At 43.2% G+C, this 18,408-nt stretch overlaps 1 protein-coding gene across 7 annotated transcripts in view; it reads right to left on the reverse strand.

Moving 5' to 3' along the window:
- Positions 1 to 18,408, reverse strand: part of Ranbp17 (RAN binding protein 17) — a 301,991-nt gene that overhangs the window by 12,898 nt on the left and 270,685 nt on the right. Inside the window, exon 27 of one of the 7 annotated variants that reach the window (XM_006514776.4) lies at positions 1,032 to 18,324. The exons of the other annotated variants lie outside the window; for them this stretch is intronic. Coding sequence (XP_006514839.1) covers positions 18,316 to 18,324 — 9 coding nt within the window. The 3' untranslated portion in view covers positions 1,032 to 18,315. Of the gene's footprint in view, positions 1 to 1,031; positions 18,325 to 18,408 lie in introns of those variants that run through there. 7 annotated transcript variants of the gene reach the window in all.

An 18,408-nucleotide genomic window follows, 5' to 3' on the forward strand; every position in this document is an offset into this window, starting at 1 on the left:
GTGAGAAATGAACACAGTGGGTAAATAAGCACATATTTTGTTAAATTCCTCTGCCTCTCCAGATGAACCGAGAACTACCATCTACATTACATTAAATTTAAAATACCTGGCTATATCAAGCCATCCCGATGTGCTGGCATTGAAGTATTTAGCGTTTAAAATGCAAACCAATGGGATGAAACGTAAGATGAGCCTCCTCCTCTGAAGAAGCCTGCAGTCAGTGATGGGTGGCCTGTCTCTCCTGAGGTCACCTGGTGAGGTCACCTGCTCGGCCTTTACACAGTGCCAGCCTTGCTTTAAAACTTGTAGGGGGTGCTTTAAAGGCACCCCAGGTCCAGTAAGCTCAGCCAGCTCTGGTCACAAATGGACCTGCGTTATTTGGAAACTCAGTATCCTTGGCTCCTCTCACAGAAAGTTAAGGGATGCTCGTGCTCTAAGTGATGAATTGTCCCGAACATTTAAAACCCTTGCAGTGAATGTAGTATCTAAGGAAAACACAACCTAGCTTCACTGTTCTTTCAATATTCTCCATTACCAACCTTACCCCTACTTCTCAAAACATTCATTTTAATCATGGCTTATTGGGGAAAGAATTACCTGCCAGTCTCCCAGCTTAGGAGAAGGTCAAGCAAGAATGAAACTTCAGGATTAATTAATTGAGAGTTCTGCATGCAGTGTGTCTATTCTGAATGTTATAGCACACATCACTAGGAAAACAGTTTTATTTTCCAGGGTTGAAATAAATTATAATAAATTATTCATTTCAATGGCAGAGATGTACTGGAGAGCAACAGCAGGAGAATTGACTACACTACACTGCGAGGCTCAACCCTGAATCTTCATTATCCATCGGAAACTTTTACACGTAGTAAATCATATTTCAAGTGGCTGCAGATCTCATAGAGCAGCTCTCCATATTAAAATAAACCAGAAAACCTGGGGTACTGGAGGCTGCGGGGCGTGCTGCTCAGCACGATCTGGGTTGGTCTTCTCTCTCTCCCCTCCCCCTTTCAGTCCCCCCCCCCCCCACTCCTTGCCAGCACCAAACAGCATTTGATTCAACGTCATGTTAAAATTAAGCCTTCCCAGTCAAAACCACCATCTGCATTTCCTGTAGACAGGAATGTCAAGAAGAGCTGTGTGCTCTGTAACGTCACTCCCCCTAGTTTGCCTTCAAGTGATACATGTCTAGCTCATAGTAGGATCTAAATGACTAACATGGACCGATATCTGAGAACTCCTAATGTCCTACAGCAGCCTCTGATCAAAGGCACCAATAGCAGCGTGGGAGCCTAGTGAAGACTCGTGTGCTGAGTGCCTACAGAGGCCAGCCTGCTGCACTGGACAGGTGCGGCTGAGCACGGACAGCGGCACACAGCTGCATCCAGGGCACTGAGTGCTTAGCATGTTTGAAGGATGAGCAGCCTTGTATGGAAGGGGTGGCACAAGGCAGAGCTAGGGTGAGGAGCAGATCCTCACCAGGGCCAGGCTACGTAAGATCTTTTATGCATGCTAAATGCAGATGGGCATTTGGGCCAGCACATGGAGAGTAGTTATCAGCTGGGGTCTGCCATACAGAGCAGGACCTAACCTTGCTGTGGAGAAACTGCAGAGGCCAGGCTCCTAGCTTGTCCTGTGAGAGCTCACTGACAAGACAGTAAAGATGAACAAGACTGCATCAGCAGCCAGAATGGTCAGGATCCTCAACTCATGTTCTGAGAAAGAAAACTGGAACCTGAAACCACAGATAGATTCAGAACATCAAGAACAGATGCCCAGATTCAAGACTCTATAATAGAGAGCAGCAGCCAGACAGCTGAAATGCCGCTTCTTGTGCAGGTGTTCGGGGCTAATATCTAATTTGAGCAGGATCACATTTCTCTATCTTCTGTGCATGTGGCCTGAGGAACAGCACTCAGTAATGACAGCCACTCCCTGCCTTGGATCATCCATACAGATCACCAATGGAACCAGCAGCATTGAAGCTCAGCCAACCGCACAGGCACGCAGGGCCACAATGACTTCAGTGCTGGCGCAGGCCACTCAAGGTCAAAAGGAGTGAGAAAAACAGGCTACTTCCTGATGTCACCACAACACTGCCCAGTGAGTATCATATGTCACAACACAACAATATAAACAGAATGGCACGAGGGCCGTCCTGGTAGTTATCAAGGCAGCGAGTGCTAGTTCATCACACATCTGTCATTCCCATAGAAGGAGGCTCACCATCTCATTGCTCATCCGACGGGACAGTCTTCCTGTTTCCTGAAGAGATTTGGTTAGATGGCCCCAAAGATTTCCAGTTACTAGTGAAGGATTATGTTACTTAATTTAAAAATGTTTTCCTATGGGAAAAATGTGTTTTTGTGGACAACTCATGGGCCACCTCAAAAGCATTTTTCATTAAGAGTTAAGCCTAGCATTTCCACTGTGCATGCATGTACAGTATGTACATAGCCTAGCATTCACAGTGGGGGCACTCTGCTTTTTCAGAAATGAGTCCCCTCATTATTGTTATTTTCACATCAAAATACAATTATGTAACTCCCCTGCCTTTCCCTTCACTCATCCCCCTTCTTGCTCCATGCTGCCTCCCCTTTGCTAAGTCTCAAATTCACACAGACACATACACTCCGCTACCTACATATATGAAAACAACCTGCTCAGGACTATACTGCTACCTCTGTGTAAATGACTTCAGAGCTGAATACTTGGTGGTAACCAGCGGGGGTGGGTATGTTCCCCGAGGGACACTATCTCATCTGCTCTCGGCATCCCTTACTTGCTTGTAGGTCTTTGTTTACTGTTGGGTCCCTGTAAGATTTCACTTTTCATGTTAGCGTGTCTACTGCTGTCATCCTGCATCTCCTAGAAATGTTAAGGAAGCTACATTCATGTGCAACATGGCTGCCTAAGTAGGACATGAGCTAGGAGGGATTTATTTACAGTTGTCTGATAATATGGAATGGACTGGCCAAGACATGGGGAGAATGCTCAAAGATGTTAAGAGATGCAAGTTCTTTCTCCCCCAGCAAATGCATGGGCCCAATGCATGAGAGAAACCAAGAGTGCTGAGCCTGCTTCCTTGGTTTACTTCACATTTGCTGATACATACCTTGACCAGGCTCTGACCCAGGTCCTGGGGACAGAGGTGAGCAAGGCAGTGTCAGTTCTAAAAGAGCTTACAGCCAAGTGAGGAGAAGATTCACAGTGCAGTACACTAAATGCTGCAAACAAGCCCACACTGGAGGCTTTGAGAGGCCAGAGGATCCCCAACTGTGCCAGGGCCTGGGTGGGGCAGGCAAGGGAGGCTTAGAGAGGGGGCATTTGATCTGCTATAGAGAAGGAGCAGTTTGACCTGTCGGGAGAGAGGGGTGTGAGTACAAATGTGCACAGCAGTGTTGGGCAATAGGGGCTGCCTGCAGGACTGTGCAGGGAGTGTAGGGGAGGCTGCTCACGTAGGCAGGGGTTGCATCTTGTCAAAGGTCTAGTGATGTTTGCAAGAGAAAGTAGCTTTCTATTCTGTAGGAAATGAATGTCATTACAAGACAACGGTAATCTCTCTGGCTGTGGTACAGTATGAACCACTGACAACCATTCCTCTATGGGTTCTCAGCCTGTGGGACATCTGGGCTATCTCATTTCTCCCAAGCAGCAGCAGTTTCCTCCTATTCTCAGATGGGGAGGCCACAGGCAGAAGGTCACTTGCTTGGCTGCTGTGCCCCAGTTAGGACACGCTCATCACCTGCTACCTTGCTGGCTCTGCTGCCAGCACACTGAGGAAGGGCACTGACATTATTTCCCTTGGCCCACAGCACATAACCTAATAGTGTCCCTTGTCAGGAATGGTTCTTCTTGTCAGGAAGCTTTTTATTGATGTTCAACCTTCATCTTGCCTTTCTTAATATTATCCCATTATGCCAATACTCCATTGTGCCATGCTAAGTAATTCCCTTTCCTCCTGGCATTTACATCTTCCAAGTATTTATAGACTTATCAAATGCCCCATTTAGTTGTCACTTAGGCAAGCTATACATATTTAGCTTCTTTAATCTGGCCCCATAAGCCAGCCCTTCCATTCTCCTAAATCACTTGAGTTACTTCCCTCCAGATTTCTGTCAATTTGTCTCCTGCCTCTCTCTAATGCAGGGGAGCCCAGGAGAGCAGTGTAGAGTGGGGAGGGAAGGCTTTCTTCCTCTGTGGGGTAAGAGCACATTATGCACCTGGAATGGAACTTCCACAGTTTCTAAAACAGGCTGGGCCTCTGTGGGGATGATGGCTCCTTCGTCTCTACAAAGCTATCACCTGCACATGTCACCACTATTTAACCACAAGCTCTATAGCACGCACAGAGCACCTGCTGTATACACATGGAACGCCTGCTGTATACAGGTATTGTTCTGCAGGATTTTCCTTCTTTCCCCTTCCTTTTTGTTTCTCACACTTAGTCACTGTTCAAAGAATCACTGGCCTCTTATTATGGGTTGACTACTTCTGGTATAGATCTGAATAAAACTGGGTCTTACATTAGTTAGCTTTCTATCACTGTGACCAAACTGCTCTAACACAAACAAAGGAACAATGACTTATTTCGGCTCATGGCCAGGGGGCTCAGTTGATGGCATCTTGGCTTGAGGCCCTGGGCAGAACACCACATGGTTCAGGGGGTTTCTATCTCACGGTGGTCAGGAAACAGAGAGACAGGGATGGGCCAGGCATTAAGACATATCCAAGGACTGCTTGTGACCTATTTCCTGCAGCTAGGTCTTACCTGCTAAATGTCTTAGAACCCCTAAAATAATGCTGCCATCTGGGAATAAGCAGTAAGCACATGACCCTGTGGAGGCCATTTCAGAGTCACCATAACAGGCCTTAAGGAGCTCATGTATTTATTAATCTCTTATTGTCCAACCATCAAGCTGTTCCTTCTAATCTTGGAAAAATCATCCTGAATGCACTTATCTCTAATTGCTGCTGAGTGGAGCCACTGTGTTCCATCTGAACTGAGAGGCCACATTAAGTATGGGCATTAACAGAGAGCTCTTGCTTTTGGTGTTCCTTATGGTCGCCCAAGCCACCTTTCTTCAAGTCTGGCACTTTCTATTGCTATCTTTCATGGTGGTGTATTATTTTACATTCCTGGCTCACAGGACCACCAGGAAGTATATACGGAGGTGTTTACTTATCTCTGGTCCCAATGTGATGGAGGACGGCGAGGGAACAATGGAATGAGAGACTCTAAGACTTGAGTCTTGGGGTGTCTAGGCCATGAGTGGCTTAGCTAACTGATCCCAGAAGCAAATTCAGCTATGCTAGAGGTCCTCCTCTGTAGGATGGTGTGATCCTACAGGACACACAGCATGTAAGTCTTTACTAAGTAGAGCATTTTCAAAGAAAAGGCTTTAAATGAAGATGGAATTTCAGGAGCCCACGCCCGTATGGTAGATCCCACAAGCATGACAAGGCATACGGAACTCATGGGCCCCTGGGTTCTGATGGTTGTTTGCACGAGTACATGGGGCATGCTTAAGCAATGACAGGTGACCAGCCTGCAGACAAACAAGGCTTGCTGCTGGTTGAACTGCCTCAGAGTTAACAGGCAAATGTGTAGGAAAGTTAGCTTCACATCCTTACCATAGGGATGTGCTTCAGGAGTCACAGAAAACCCTGCAAGTATCTGAAAACCAGCAATCACTACATAACCCAAGAAGCTCGTGACTGGTCAAACTGGGTGAGATCTAGGGGCCAGCAATCCTAGCTCTTATTTAGACCATTAGTCTGAGATCTACTTTGAAGGGGCTTATTTAGCTTACAGTTTTGCAGGTTTTCAGTCCTATACTGGATTCTACTGGTTTGCCTCTGGTGAGAACCTGATGTTTAATGGTACCACTTAGTAGGCACACACAGAGGAGGGAAGCACATCTCAAGCCAGAAAACAGGGTGGGAGGACCAGGCTTTTTTGGTAATCTCTCCCTTTCTTTCAATATTGCCACTCTGGGAATGTAGTTTCTAATCACAAGAACCCGTGTGGGACACATATATCAGACTACGGTGTCCGGCAGCACTACCACTGGCTGTGCAACTTTGAACAAGTTATTTCAACTCTGAGTCTCTGCACATTTCCTCCACTAGTTCACCCTTTTTTGTTGTCGTTTTGCTTTTTTAGATTTATTTTATATATGTGAGTACACTGTGGCTGTCTTCAGACACACAAGAAGGCACTGATCCCATTACAGATGGTTGTGAGCCACCATGTGGTTGCTGGGAATTGAACTCAGGACCTCTAAGAAGAGTGGTCAGTTCTCTAAACCACTGAGCCATCTCTCCAGCCCCCACTAGTCTACTCTTGATGTACCAATCCTCCCCCAACTTTTCTTTTTTCTTTTTTGTTATTTTGAGAGAAGGTTTCTCTGTTTAATAGTCCTGCCTGTCCTGGAACTCACTCTGTAGAACAGGCTGGCCATGAACTCAGAGATCCACCAGTATCTGCCTCCCAAGTGTTGGCATTAAAGGTGTGCACCACCGCCACCTGGTTGATGCATGGACATTTTTATGTTTAAAGAATCCACGCTCATTACTGCTGTTATGAGAGTTACAGTAGATTTCAGGTATGATGGTACTATCTTAGTGAGTAGAGTTATGGTATTTCTTTTCTTTTCTTTTTAGTATTTATTTTATGTATGTGAGTACACTGTAGCTCAAAGATTTTATTTATTATTATAAGTACACTGTAGCTGTCTTCAGAACACCAGAAGAGGGCATCATGTGAGCCACCATGTGGTTGCTGGGAATTGAACTCAGGACCTTTGGGAGAACAGTCAGTGCTCTTACCCGCTGAGCCATCTCTCCAGCCCATGGCATCTATTTTCATCCATCTTATTTCCTTCTCCTCAGTCCAGTGAATGTGACTTTGAGAATGCGTATCACAGAAAAAACTCTCAAAGGGCAAAGCACACAGACAACATGCCTGCAGGCCTTGATCAATCCACCTGATGTTACAGACTTCAAATTACATGCTCTTATAAGAGAAGTCTTAGGCTGAGACGCGCATTGGAAGACTATGTTTCTAAATAGCACGTGATTTCTCAAGGGCAAACCTAGGTTAGTGGTAGCCATGCCTCAAACGTGAAGTCACATTCTCTGTTGACTATCTTGTGTTAAGTGAGTCTATATTCATTTGCTTAGTGGGTCCTCAGAGCTCTCTGTTTAAGTCAAGAAACTTTAACATGTGAGGATCTTAGGTCTACAATGTGTTGTTTCCTGACTAGGCAAAAAAGCCAGGGCTCTCTAGACAAGACAAGGAGTCCCCTGGGATTCTTCTTCATCTTTGTCCTCCCACCACAGCTGTCTGGTCTTTCCTTTGAGAACCTCTTAGGGCACCTGCCTCCTCCTCTCCTTGTAGACCAGCTGCCTCTCTAAGCTTACGACAAGGATTGGGTGCTTTGCCTTCTGAGTATTTAATGCTCAGCTTATGTGAGACTTGAAGGTTGACCATCATCCAAGTGCCAGCTTCTAACTCTGAAGGAAGAGCAGGGGCTGCCGCTCAGCAGCAGGGAGGCTGCCTAGCAGCAGGGGATGCCGCTCAGCAGCAGGGAGGCTGCCTAGCATGTATGAGGCTCCTCCGGGTTTGATCCTAGCAATGCAAACAAATCAACAAATCAACTCAGGTTGGGTCAAGTGTCAACAGCTTATGGTACACATCTTTAGTCCTAGCCCTCAAGAAGTGGAAGCAGGTGGATCTCTGAGTTCGAGGCCAGCCTGGCCTACAGAGTGAGCTCCAGGACAGCCAGGGCTACACAGAGAAACCCTGTCTTGAACCATGCACCCTCAAAGGGGGAAGGACTCCTCAGCTCAGCCCGAAGAGTACAAGCTCCGCTGCGTCTAAGTCTGCACTGATTTCTTCTTTTTTTTTGTTTTTTGTTTTTTTTCGAGACAGGGTTTCTCTGTATAGCCCTGGCTGTCCTGGAACTCACTCTGTAGACCAGGCTGACTTCTTTAGACTATTAAATGGTTATACGAGTACTTCAGAGTTAAGAGGGTTAAGTAGAATCATGTGCAAGCACACATTTGAATCCCATACATACCCAGCACTTGTGTGTGTCTGCCTCACACTCAGCACAGACTGGCATTGTTTCTACCACATTTACACTGTGCTTATTCCTTAGCACATTTTTCTAATGGTCAGAGACACTCCTTCCACAGTGACGGTTTAGGTCCCAGCAAGCCCAGAACACAGGGCTCTGCAGGGTGGTAACAGGGTCAGTCAGATCTTCAAGCAGAAGCTGCATGGCTCTACTGTGGGTGATGGACGGGGTGTGTGTGTATGTGTGTGTGGGGGAGTAGTAAGATGATGTTAGGTGTAACCTCTGTATTTCAGAGAAGTACTGCTCAGAGCGGGAGCTTACACTTGCATAAAGACTTTATGTAGTTTTCTTTGTGAAATATGTATGAATGCTGCTCTTACCATGAAACCCACATGTCCTCTACAGTGCTTTTATTTTACGAGAAACCTTAAAAACAAACAACGAGGATGAAAAATCACTGTCAGTCAACAGACAAAGCCATCCTGTTTGAAGAGTTTGTTTAAAACCTTGCCAGACTTTGTGTCAGCACTTAACCTATGGAAAATCTCTATAGTGACTGATTTTTTGCAGAGGTTTTAAAAAAGGATACAGTCACTGAGTTCTTTCTATTTTTTAATTTACATAGATAGTCAATTACACTCATCACTATCAATGAAGAGGCTAAAAACCATCTTACTTGCCAGAATGGGGGAAGAGGCTATTACAGAGCATGCCTAATTATCATCGGTCTAAGTGTGTATAAAGCTGTGCATTTTCCCTTCACAAAATACTCACTCTCTGCCTTATATGAGTGTGGAGGAAAAGGAGCGTCTGCTTCCACTTCGCACAACCCCTTCACTATTCTGAGAACATTTGCTGCAGACTGGTCGCAGAACTGACTGTGCTAAACTGTAGATAAAAGAATGATGACAGATTGCAGTCACTTTAATTCATAAAGAAAGCATTCGGAGCCCCTGGGAATGTCAAAGCCAGCCACTGGCACCCAGCGATTCCATGCTAAGGCACAAGAGACATTATCTTTTCTCAGTTTAAAGACAAAGGCTAATGGCTGGCTTGTTTATTCCAATTTCTTCTTTATGAAGAGCTGCCTGTTTTCCTTCCTTCCTATCCCTTTCCTTCCCCTTTTCTCCTTTTAAGGATTCTTGGAAAGCATAATTCTCCTATTCTATAAACACACAAACAAAACTGTAAAATGACATCATTCTATTTTCATTTAATTACTTCTGAAATGCTTTCTATTTAATATTCATTACTCAAAAGCTAATTTAAAAGAGAAAGAGATGTGACTTATTCAAAAAGATGTACTGTCATTCACAGCAATAGTTATCTAATATACAGAAGTTAATAAAGCAGATTAATCTACAAGTCCCTTTAAGCCATTCTTGAGTTTTGAACAACTGCCTCTTTGACCTTTCACCTTCATGCTGTGCACCAGTAGCAGGTGCCAGCTGTACAGAAATTATGGCTGCTGTGTTTGGAAGCAAAATCTTTTCTTACTTTGCTTCTGACCAGCAGCTGACCCTGTAGGAGCGATTGTTTCTGGTGCCGGCCTAAAGGCTACATAAACCAGTAGCAGATAAACAAAAGGCTACATAGACCAGCTGCCTTGCCTAAGGGTACCATCCTGGGCTGACACCTCCACTCCTTCTCTAGCATCCCAAATTGCTCCTTGTTTGCTTCCATACATGCATTTCATCCTTGTTATTTGGTGTGAGGGGTAGGGGTAAGAGACCCCTCCCGTTTGAACTTGACTTTTGAGTATTCCATGTCAAACTGTGCCATTATAATGCTAATATAGGCCTGATTTAGCAACTTTAATAAGAGGCTAAACCCTCTTGTAATTAGATAATAAAATTTTATTATGTATTTTAATATTAAAAGTCTTAAAATCAGACTCTTCAAATCATATACTGGTACAAAACTAAGGCACTTAAATATTATTTCCTCAGAAAACAAGAACCTGCAAAACCACCATGGCTTATTTTTCATTCTCTGAAATGTAAACACGGAATTCCTACGTGGTGGCGGTGCAAGCTCCAACACTCTTAATTATGTGCGGGGAGAATGGATCTATTCGCGTATGAAGCACACTGTACCATTTCCAGCAACAGCATGAGATGATTTTGACAGTTATTTCGTGGATACAAATTACACAAGTATAAAAACAATCCCCATAATGATTAAATGCAGTTATGTACATAGGAGAATACCAGTGCAAATGGTAACATATTTAAATGGTTTTCCTTCATTAAAAAAATTATATATGATATTAAACCATCAATCACTGCGGAGGCACAGGAGTTTAAATGTACTGTCACTGGCTGAAATAAATGACTTGGAGACTGGATTCTGGCTCGCTCAATATGGTCTCTTTGCTGTTGCTTAGTCACCCAACTCTCTACTGGCTTGGGCTACATCTGGTGGATTCCATTCCTTTCAATTAATAAGGCAAGTTACGCTATCAATGGATTGCATCCTTCCACTGTGCTTAGAGGTGAGAACACACATCCTCATGGGGTGGGAGCCCTCTCTCCTCTGTTAACTTGAACAATATTGGCAGTGCTTCTTCCTTCCCTGACCCACATGTAGACCTGACGTTTTCCCTGCAGTTTCAGAAGGGCTATTTTATATTGAGGTAGAATCTTGGCATTGCCATTTGGCTTATTCAAATTATTATTTGGTAGTGTACAACAATTATAGACTTACAGTTAAAAATGATGCCCATAGACTGTGATTTGGAAAATTAATATTTTGGGTATTTCTTTTATAGATGCCCACGGGCCACTGTAAAGAATGAGACTGTGCGGAGGCCTGGGCAAGTGTCAAGATGTACGAGATCTTTGAGAGGCCATAAAAGTGACTGTTATAGTTACATTAATATGATGACATCTATATTACAGCTTAAATAGTTACTCAACAAGTATGCCTAACAACCAAAATCAAAGTAGCAGACATACTTAAGAAAAAGATTAAGACAATAGCTATTTTTCTAAAAGAAAACATGACTTGTTCTAAAGGAACAGATAATTCTATATCATCCATTGATCTGTGCACACTCACACACCATCGCACATGCGTGAAGACGAGAGGACAACATGTAGAAGTCTGTTCTTCCAGCACGTGAATCCCTGGGATCAGCCATAGTGGTAAGTACCCTTACCCCTGAACCGTCTCATAGGTCCCGACATTTCTATTTTTGAAAATTAAAACATGGACTTTACCAACTTGTCTTTGGTGGCAATACTCGAAATGTTTTCTTTGTGTGTGTGTGTGTGTGTATGTCTGCATGTGTGTGCAAAAGTCAGAGGTCAACCTTGGTTGTTAATTATCGAGGTGTTAAACAGCCTGCCTTTTTGAGATAGGGTCTCTCATTGGCTTGAAACCAGCCAAATAGGCTAGGCTGGCTAGGAATTAAACCCCGGGGCCCTGGCTTTGTCCAGTGCTGTGGTTGCAAGCATGAGGCGAGACACGCTCTTTATTGACTGAGCCTTCTCTCTAGCCAGAGTCCTTCATTCGTTAAAGGTTTATTCCCTCTTGGATTTAAACAATTATTTTATTATACAGGTGTTTTGCCTGTATATATTTCTGTGTACCATGTAAGTGCAATGTCCACAGAGGCCAGGAGATCCTTCGGACCTGGAGTTACAGACTGTTGTGAGCTGCCATGTAGGTGCTAGGACTTAAGTGCAGCCAGTGCTCTTAAACTCTTAGCCATTTCTCCAGCTTCCCTCTTTCTTAGACTTTTATTGCCTTGTTGTTACCTAGATGTTTTGGCTTAGTCCTGGCCTTCTTATGCATTTTAACTTTATTCTTAGTAGTTAGATCTCTCTCTCTCCCCTCCCTTCCTCTCTCTCCCTTTCTTTCCTCTCACAGATAGAGAACACTGTTGATTTTTGTCTCAAACAAACCTGGTAATAAAAAAGCAAAATAGGATAAGGAAAACCAAAAATAACTATATTAAAAAAGAATAAATCAAAAGTGCTCAAAAATTATGAAAAAAAAATCAGATTACAACGCCATCTAAGGCAGTGCTCCGGGACTGAGCTGCGAGGCACAGTCCACACTGTGCACTCCACACTGGAAGGCTCAGGTCTCCCTGTTCTTATAGTCCCAGACTGTACAGATAAGAAACTGAGACCCACACTCACACACAGGGCCCACTGACTGTTCTGATGTTTTTTTCTCTCTTCATTGTTTTGTTTTTAATTAGTAGTCAGTGGTCAATACTAAGAGACACAAATCTCTGCATTGTTTTAGGACAAATTCCAATGTGTCTGGGAAGGCAATGGCTAGCTAGTTTTTTGGAGATGTAATGACTGCCCTTCCAAGGGTCCTGAGTTCAAATCCCAGCAACCACATGGTGGTTCACAACCATCTGTAATGAGATCTGATGCTCTCTTCCTTATGTATAATAATAAAAAATAAATCTTTAAAAAATAGAAAAGATTAAGGAAAGAAAAGAAACTTCAAAAATAACCTCGAAGATATTATAGGTAAAGTCATAAAGATCACCACTCACCCCTAGGCAGTCACACTACCTGACTCATTTCTTCAGGAAACATGTGCTAAGTTTTACACCCTCCTCACCTACCTACAGAATTGGTGAAGGCATTGGGTATACAATAATAAGGGAGAGGAAGCTCAGCTCTGTCTCAGAGATGAGACTGGGGCCACTGAGCCTTGTTTTTTCCCCACCAGCTGGTTGAAAAACTCCCTTGTCCTTGCACACTACCTACCTCTTTGGGCTATTGTCCGTCTACTTTGTCCCAACTGCAGTACATAGTTGGGTTACAGAGAGATGGTTTGATGGTTCAGAGCCCTTGCTGCTCTTGCAGAGAACCCAAGTTCTGTTCCCAGCACCCATGTTAGGCCCAGGGAACCCAGTGCACTCTTCGGGCCTCTACAGGCACTGCATTCATGTGCAAACACACAAACACCTAGATGCACACCTAATGCTTTGTTTTCTAAAAGGATGACCACTCTAAATCATTCTACCTTGTGATGACCCAATTCGACTTACAGTGTTCAAAACACAGTATGATAGACGAGGGGCCACCAGCTGAGGGAGCAGATATTTGTGGGTAAGTCCATCAACCCTGGGGTTAGAGAGACCTCTGGTAACATCTTAGTTCTTCAGAAAGGGGAACGTGGGTATGAAAGAGGAAAAAGAGAGTGTGATTGTGGGCACATGATAAACATGCATTATAGACCTGTACAAAAATGTCATAATGAAAGCCATTGTGAGGGATAACTAATATCTACAAAGAGTGCAGAATGAAGACACAAAGGAAGGCTGAATGGTGTAGTCCTTCAGTTGCAGAATGTAACCATGGGAAATATACTTGACTTTTCTACTTCAGTTCCTACATCTGTGAAACGCTGATGCTAAAACTCTCACAGAGGTACTTGATGATGATGTCAGAAACTATACACAAGGAACTGAAGGCAGTGTCCTCACATGGGCTTTGCACGGGTCTTACATTTTGCTAGTATTGTTCTTTTCCTAAAAAGAATACATAGTATATGCATAAATTTCTATGAAAAGGACTAAGGTAACATCTATGAGTGCAACTGCCACAAAAATCTAAGTAACTATTCTTGACTCTGCCAAGTTATGGATGTTCCTGTTTCAGTCTACTTCCACGTTTTCAGGAAAGAAGTTAAAACTCCAGCCAAAACTAGCTCGTTAAGTGGAGGGCACCTTTCTGAAGTTTAAGGATCATGAGAAATACTTTCATTAGTATTAGAAAATATAGCTAATTACTTTTTAAAGAGTTAAATAAGAAACATGAGTGTATTTTATTTGTCTCAATGTTATCTGTCCTTAGACACTTGCTAAACAAGTCCACAGGCCAAAGCCTCCACACCAGTTAAACATGTGTCGGCACTTTCTCCTACTCAGTATTAAGGAATGGATTCTTAAGTATGAAAGATGTCTTGAATAGTATGTCAAAATGTTGAGCGATATCATTTCAGTCTAAATACGGAGATGAAAAAAAAAGAGCAGATGATCTTCCTTTCGCTGTAATTCACTTTGGGATGCATGTCATGAAGAGCACTATACAAAAGCAATTTTCATTGATTGACTGACTGACTGAGGAAAAGGATGAATGTTCTTTTCGCTTACAACCCTACTGAAGTATGATTCTTATAGCTCTTGACAGCGCTTCACACCTTCTAGTTAAATGGTATGCTAGCAAACAAACAAACAAACAAACAAACAAATGAATACAAAAATAGATGAAATAAAAAGAAAGGAAGAAGAGAAAGAAAACCATATTTAGAACCTCTCTGCATTCTATTTAGAACTCTGCATTGTTAGTCAAGGCTGGGAAAGAGACACCCAAGCCTAACTGCTCCAACTCTGCTATGCACTGCATTTAGACAGGAGACTAGAATCGCAGTGTAACTTATCAACACGCTACCCAGCACCCACCCAGGGACAGTGAAGCCACAGGTACTGTCTTCGCAAGCACAAGGTGCCAGTGCTTTTAAGGACAGTCTATGCAGAGAGGATTCTGCATCAAGTGCCCCTAAAGTTCTAAAAGAATTCATCGTGTCCCTCAATTTTACACTCACCTAATTTGAGCTCAGCCATTTGTCTTTTCATATACCCAAATGAATGCTGATCTATTGGTTTTGAATGTAAGCATTTAGCATGAATAGTAGTTAAATAGAAAAAAATCATATACAAATGTTATCTCTAAGTTCCTATGCAGTTCACTCTCACCTACTGCTAATCAGTAGTGATTAGCAGTCTGACCACTGCTACTGCTGGTCTCTTCTTAAGCTTTTAGTTTAAATATACTTGGGTAATTCTTCTCCCCTAATTTATGCAGTCTGGGTTTTACTCAGGTGTTAAGTTGAAGCAATACTAGTAAGCTGACAATTCTTACTCAAACAGGCTAACTTAAATTCAATGACTCTTCACATGTAATAAACTTTAATCCTTGAAAAGTCTGTTCACAAACCATGGAAGATCTCTAGTCACATGACAGGCCATAACCAACACACTTCCAGGTGAGAGGCATGTAAGATGTCTCTCTCCGTCCGGTTCCGGCACACAAATGGCTAGTCCCACCAGGTGCGGGTTCTCTATGGAAGCTTGAGAAGATCACTTCTGCAGTTGGAACGGACACTCTCCATGCAGTTATGCTTCTAGCCAAATATGTCCAGGGTGTGGGGAAAACAGTTCAAACCAGTAAATAATTGCAGTATCACTGCATCCGTTTAGTTTAAAGAGCTGACAAACCCTCTCTAAACTCCAGGCACAATTAGTCATTAGGGTCTAGTTTTTCAGCACTGTTAAGCAATTTGTAACCCATTCCTTTTAATAGGGTTAGGCATTACTTAATGACACAGATGCCTTGAAAACTGAGACCTCAGTTATGAAGCAGCAACCTTGTTCATTACCTTCTGTGATAGGCAAATCATCTATAAAAACAGCATTTAATGGGCAGCCAATGAATAATCAATGGCTCACTTTTCATCTGAGTGTGAAAATGAGAATAATCTAATACAAGTCCCACTGGTGAGAGCCTGAATCTTGGGTCTGCCACTCTTCAGGGCTGATTTATAAGGTCTTGGAAAGCTGATGTAAACAGATGATCAATGGGCCCATCCCTGCTCATAATAACCCCCAACTGGCCCACTCCCTCCTTTCCAGGTCCAGCCCTCCAGGCTATTAGCTCTGTCCAGCTAATTCTTCCCACTACTCCTGCCTGCTGCTTTTACTCTGGCCATCCGTTCAGTCCAGCAGACTCAGAAGTAATTTTATACGCAGCAGAGAGCGGGTGGAATTGATTTTTCACTCAGTGCTCAGTTCCCATCTGAATAATTATCAATTTTACTGCCTCATAAAGGGAAGAGTCAAAATTTCAAATCAATTCAAAAGAGCTTTTGAGATGACAGAAACTGTGCATAAGAATAGAGGTCAAAGTTGTCAGTGACCTACGGAGATGATGTCAGATATTAGTATACCCAATAGTTGACATCAGAGGCACTCAAGATGATATAACCTAGTGCTAATGCAAATCATATTTATGCTGACTACCAGAGACCAGTCATTAATATTTAAAGTGTTATCTGAAAGCTTACATCCCAAATAAATAGAATGTATTCCACTGCTTAATAAAGATATATCACTACTTAGTCATGTGCTGTAAAGTGAAAGGTTACCAAGTCTTATTAACACACAGAAATTACTTAAACCAACAAATGCATGGCGATTCTGAGTAAGGGCGCACTGGCTGATCTCCTGCACAGCCATCTTACTTGTTTGCAACCTATTGATTTTTGCTAAAATTTTCAACCAACTTTGAAGTGCCTGGCCATAGCTAAAGGGACAACACTGGATGGCTGACTTCGCACAGGAGTGACTCACTCGGTTGTGGACTTGTCCTTTGTCATGGTAGGCTGGGCCTGATTCTAGCGTACCCTTGGGTATTTGTACCCGTCTATTCTCTCACTAAGCCGGTAGACTCCTGTCTGTACCTGCACAGTAGTGCCTTGCAGGTAGCAGTGTGGGAGAAGTGCATCCTCACCATGACAGGGATGTGTGTTTTGCGCAGGCAGCCATCTGGATAACTCTGACATGCCCTGACTCAGTGGTGTGAGCTATGAGGATGTGAGCTTTGGAACTAAACGGACCTGGGTTCAAATTCCAATTCCTTTACTTTCTGGTGAATCCTCAGACACCCAGTGTATTGATCTGTAAAACTGGGGACCATGACAGTCACATTTCTAGGCAATTCTGGAGTTAAATAAGACTTCTGTTGGGCTGGAGAGATGGCTCAGTGATTAAAAGCACTGACTGTTCTTTGGGAGGTCCTGAGTTCAAATCCTCACAACCACATGGTGGCTCACAACCATCCATAATGAGATTTGATGCCCTCTTCTAGTGTGTCTGAAGACAGCTACGATGTACTTACATATAATAAAGGAATAAATCTTCAAAAAAAAAAGACTTCTTTCATAGTCCTCCCCTTCTGTGTGAGTTTCTATCATTTCTATGTTAATAGAACTGGTTGATTAATTTCATCTTTATAAATCTTACTTGTTTTTGCATCTTGTACACATTAAATGAAGCATATCACTCAGATCCTGAAGAGCCCCACACCTCTAGTCCCATGCAGAGCCAGTCACCACTGGTACAGGCTGGAGTACACTAGAGCCCTCATGTGCTCGCTCTCCAGAGAGAAGGCTGAGCTTCACTGACTTAGAGCATGCCATCATGAGTAACAGTTACCCATGGAGAAGCTAGAAATTGCACTGACCAGATCTTCAATGAATTCTAGTCTACTCATTTTTTCAAACATTATCAAGTAGTTGAATAGTTTCAGGGACACAGCAAATAATAATGGGCCTGCAGTAATTAGCGCTTGTCTAGTTTCTCAAAGTATGAATGAATTACACTCTTGTCATCTGTCCTTGGAAAGCAGTTAGTCAGTTGAAACGTCACCACAGATAAGACTTTCCTAATTTCATTTAAGTACTAGCAAAGCCATTACAGTCGGAAGGAAGCCTCTTCTGGGGCTTCCTACTCTTGTTTCATCATGTCCGTGTGCAGTGATTTAGTGTGCAGACTAAGATGACGTTGCTCACTAATGACAATAGAATCAGTTGAAGTATTTACTTCTGCAAATCAGACTATTATGGATATACCTGTGACAAAAGAAAGCTGAAAACAGTGTACCAGACATTTCCTAAATTCTGTAGAAGTAGAAACATCAATCGTAGTGATGGTATATCTGCAAAATGGCTTTATTCTTTTTGGAATATTCTTGGCATTTCATTTCTTCTGTATGTAGTTTCTCAGATTGGTGGAAGTGACCTATTTAAAACAATCATAAACTTGGACTTGGCCAGTGTTAGCCAGTTAGAAACCACAGCTGAACACAAGGGAACTGCAGCACTATGACATATGACAAATGTGTGGGAACACTGCACTCCCTAATGTCTGCAGAACAACTGCTCCTTACACTCTCAGGACTGGACACCTCCTAGCAGGCTGTCTGCAAGGAGCAGGAGCAGCAGGGCTGTTCCAGCAGCCAGGTCCTTCAAGCTCTCTTCAGCAGGTGCTGCCCAGGGCCCAGGGAGGAGACTGAGGTCTTCTGCGCCACTCTTCTTGGCCTCAAAGGAACCACCCTCTGGGAATTCTGCAGTGACCTCAGCAGCACTGGGATTTTAATGGGTGGGTAACCTTGAAGTCAGCCTGTGCACTCTCCACTGTTCAGGAAAACTTTCAACAAGAATAATTGCTAAATACCTTGATAAATGCTCATATAAGACCAGAGGCAGGGTTGGCTTCTGGGAAACACTTTAA

Source organism: Mus musculus, chromosome 11, assembly GCF_000001635.26.
Source record: "Mus musculus strain C57BL/6J chromosome 11, GRCm38.p6 C57BL/6J".
Classification (NCBI taxonomy): Eukaryota; Metazoa; Chordata; class Mammalia; order Rodentia; family Muridae; genus Mus; species Mus musculus.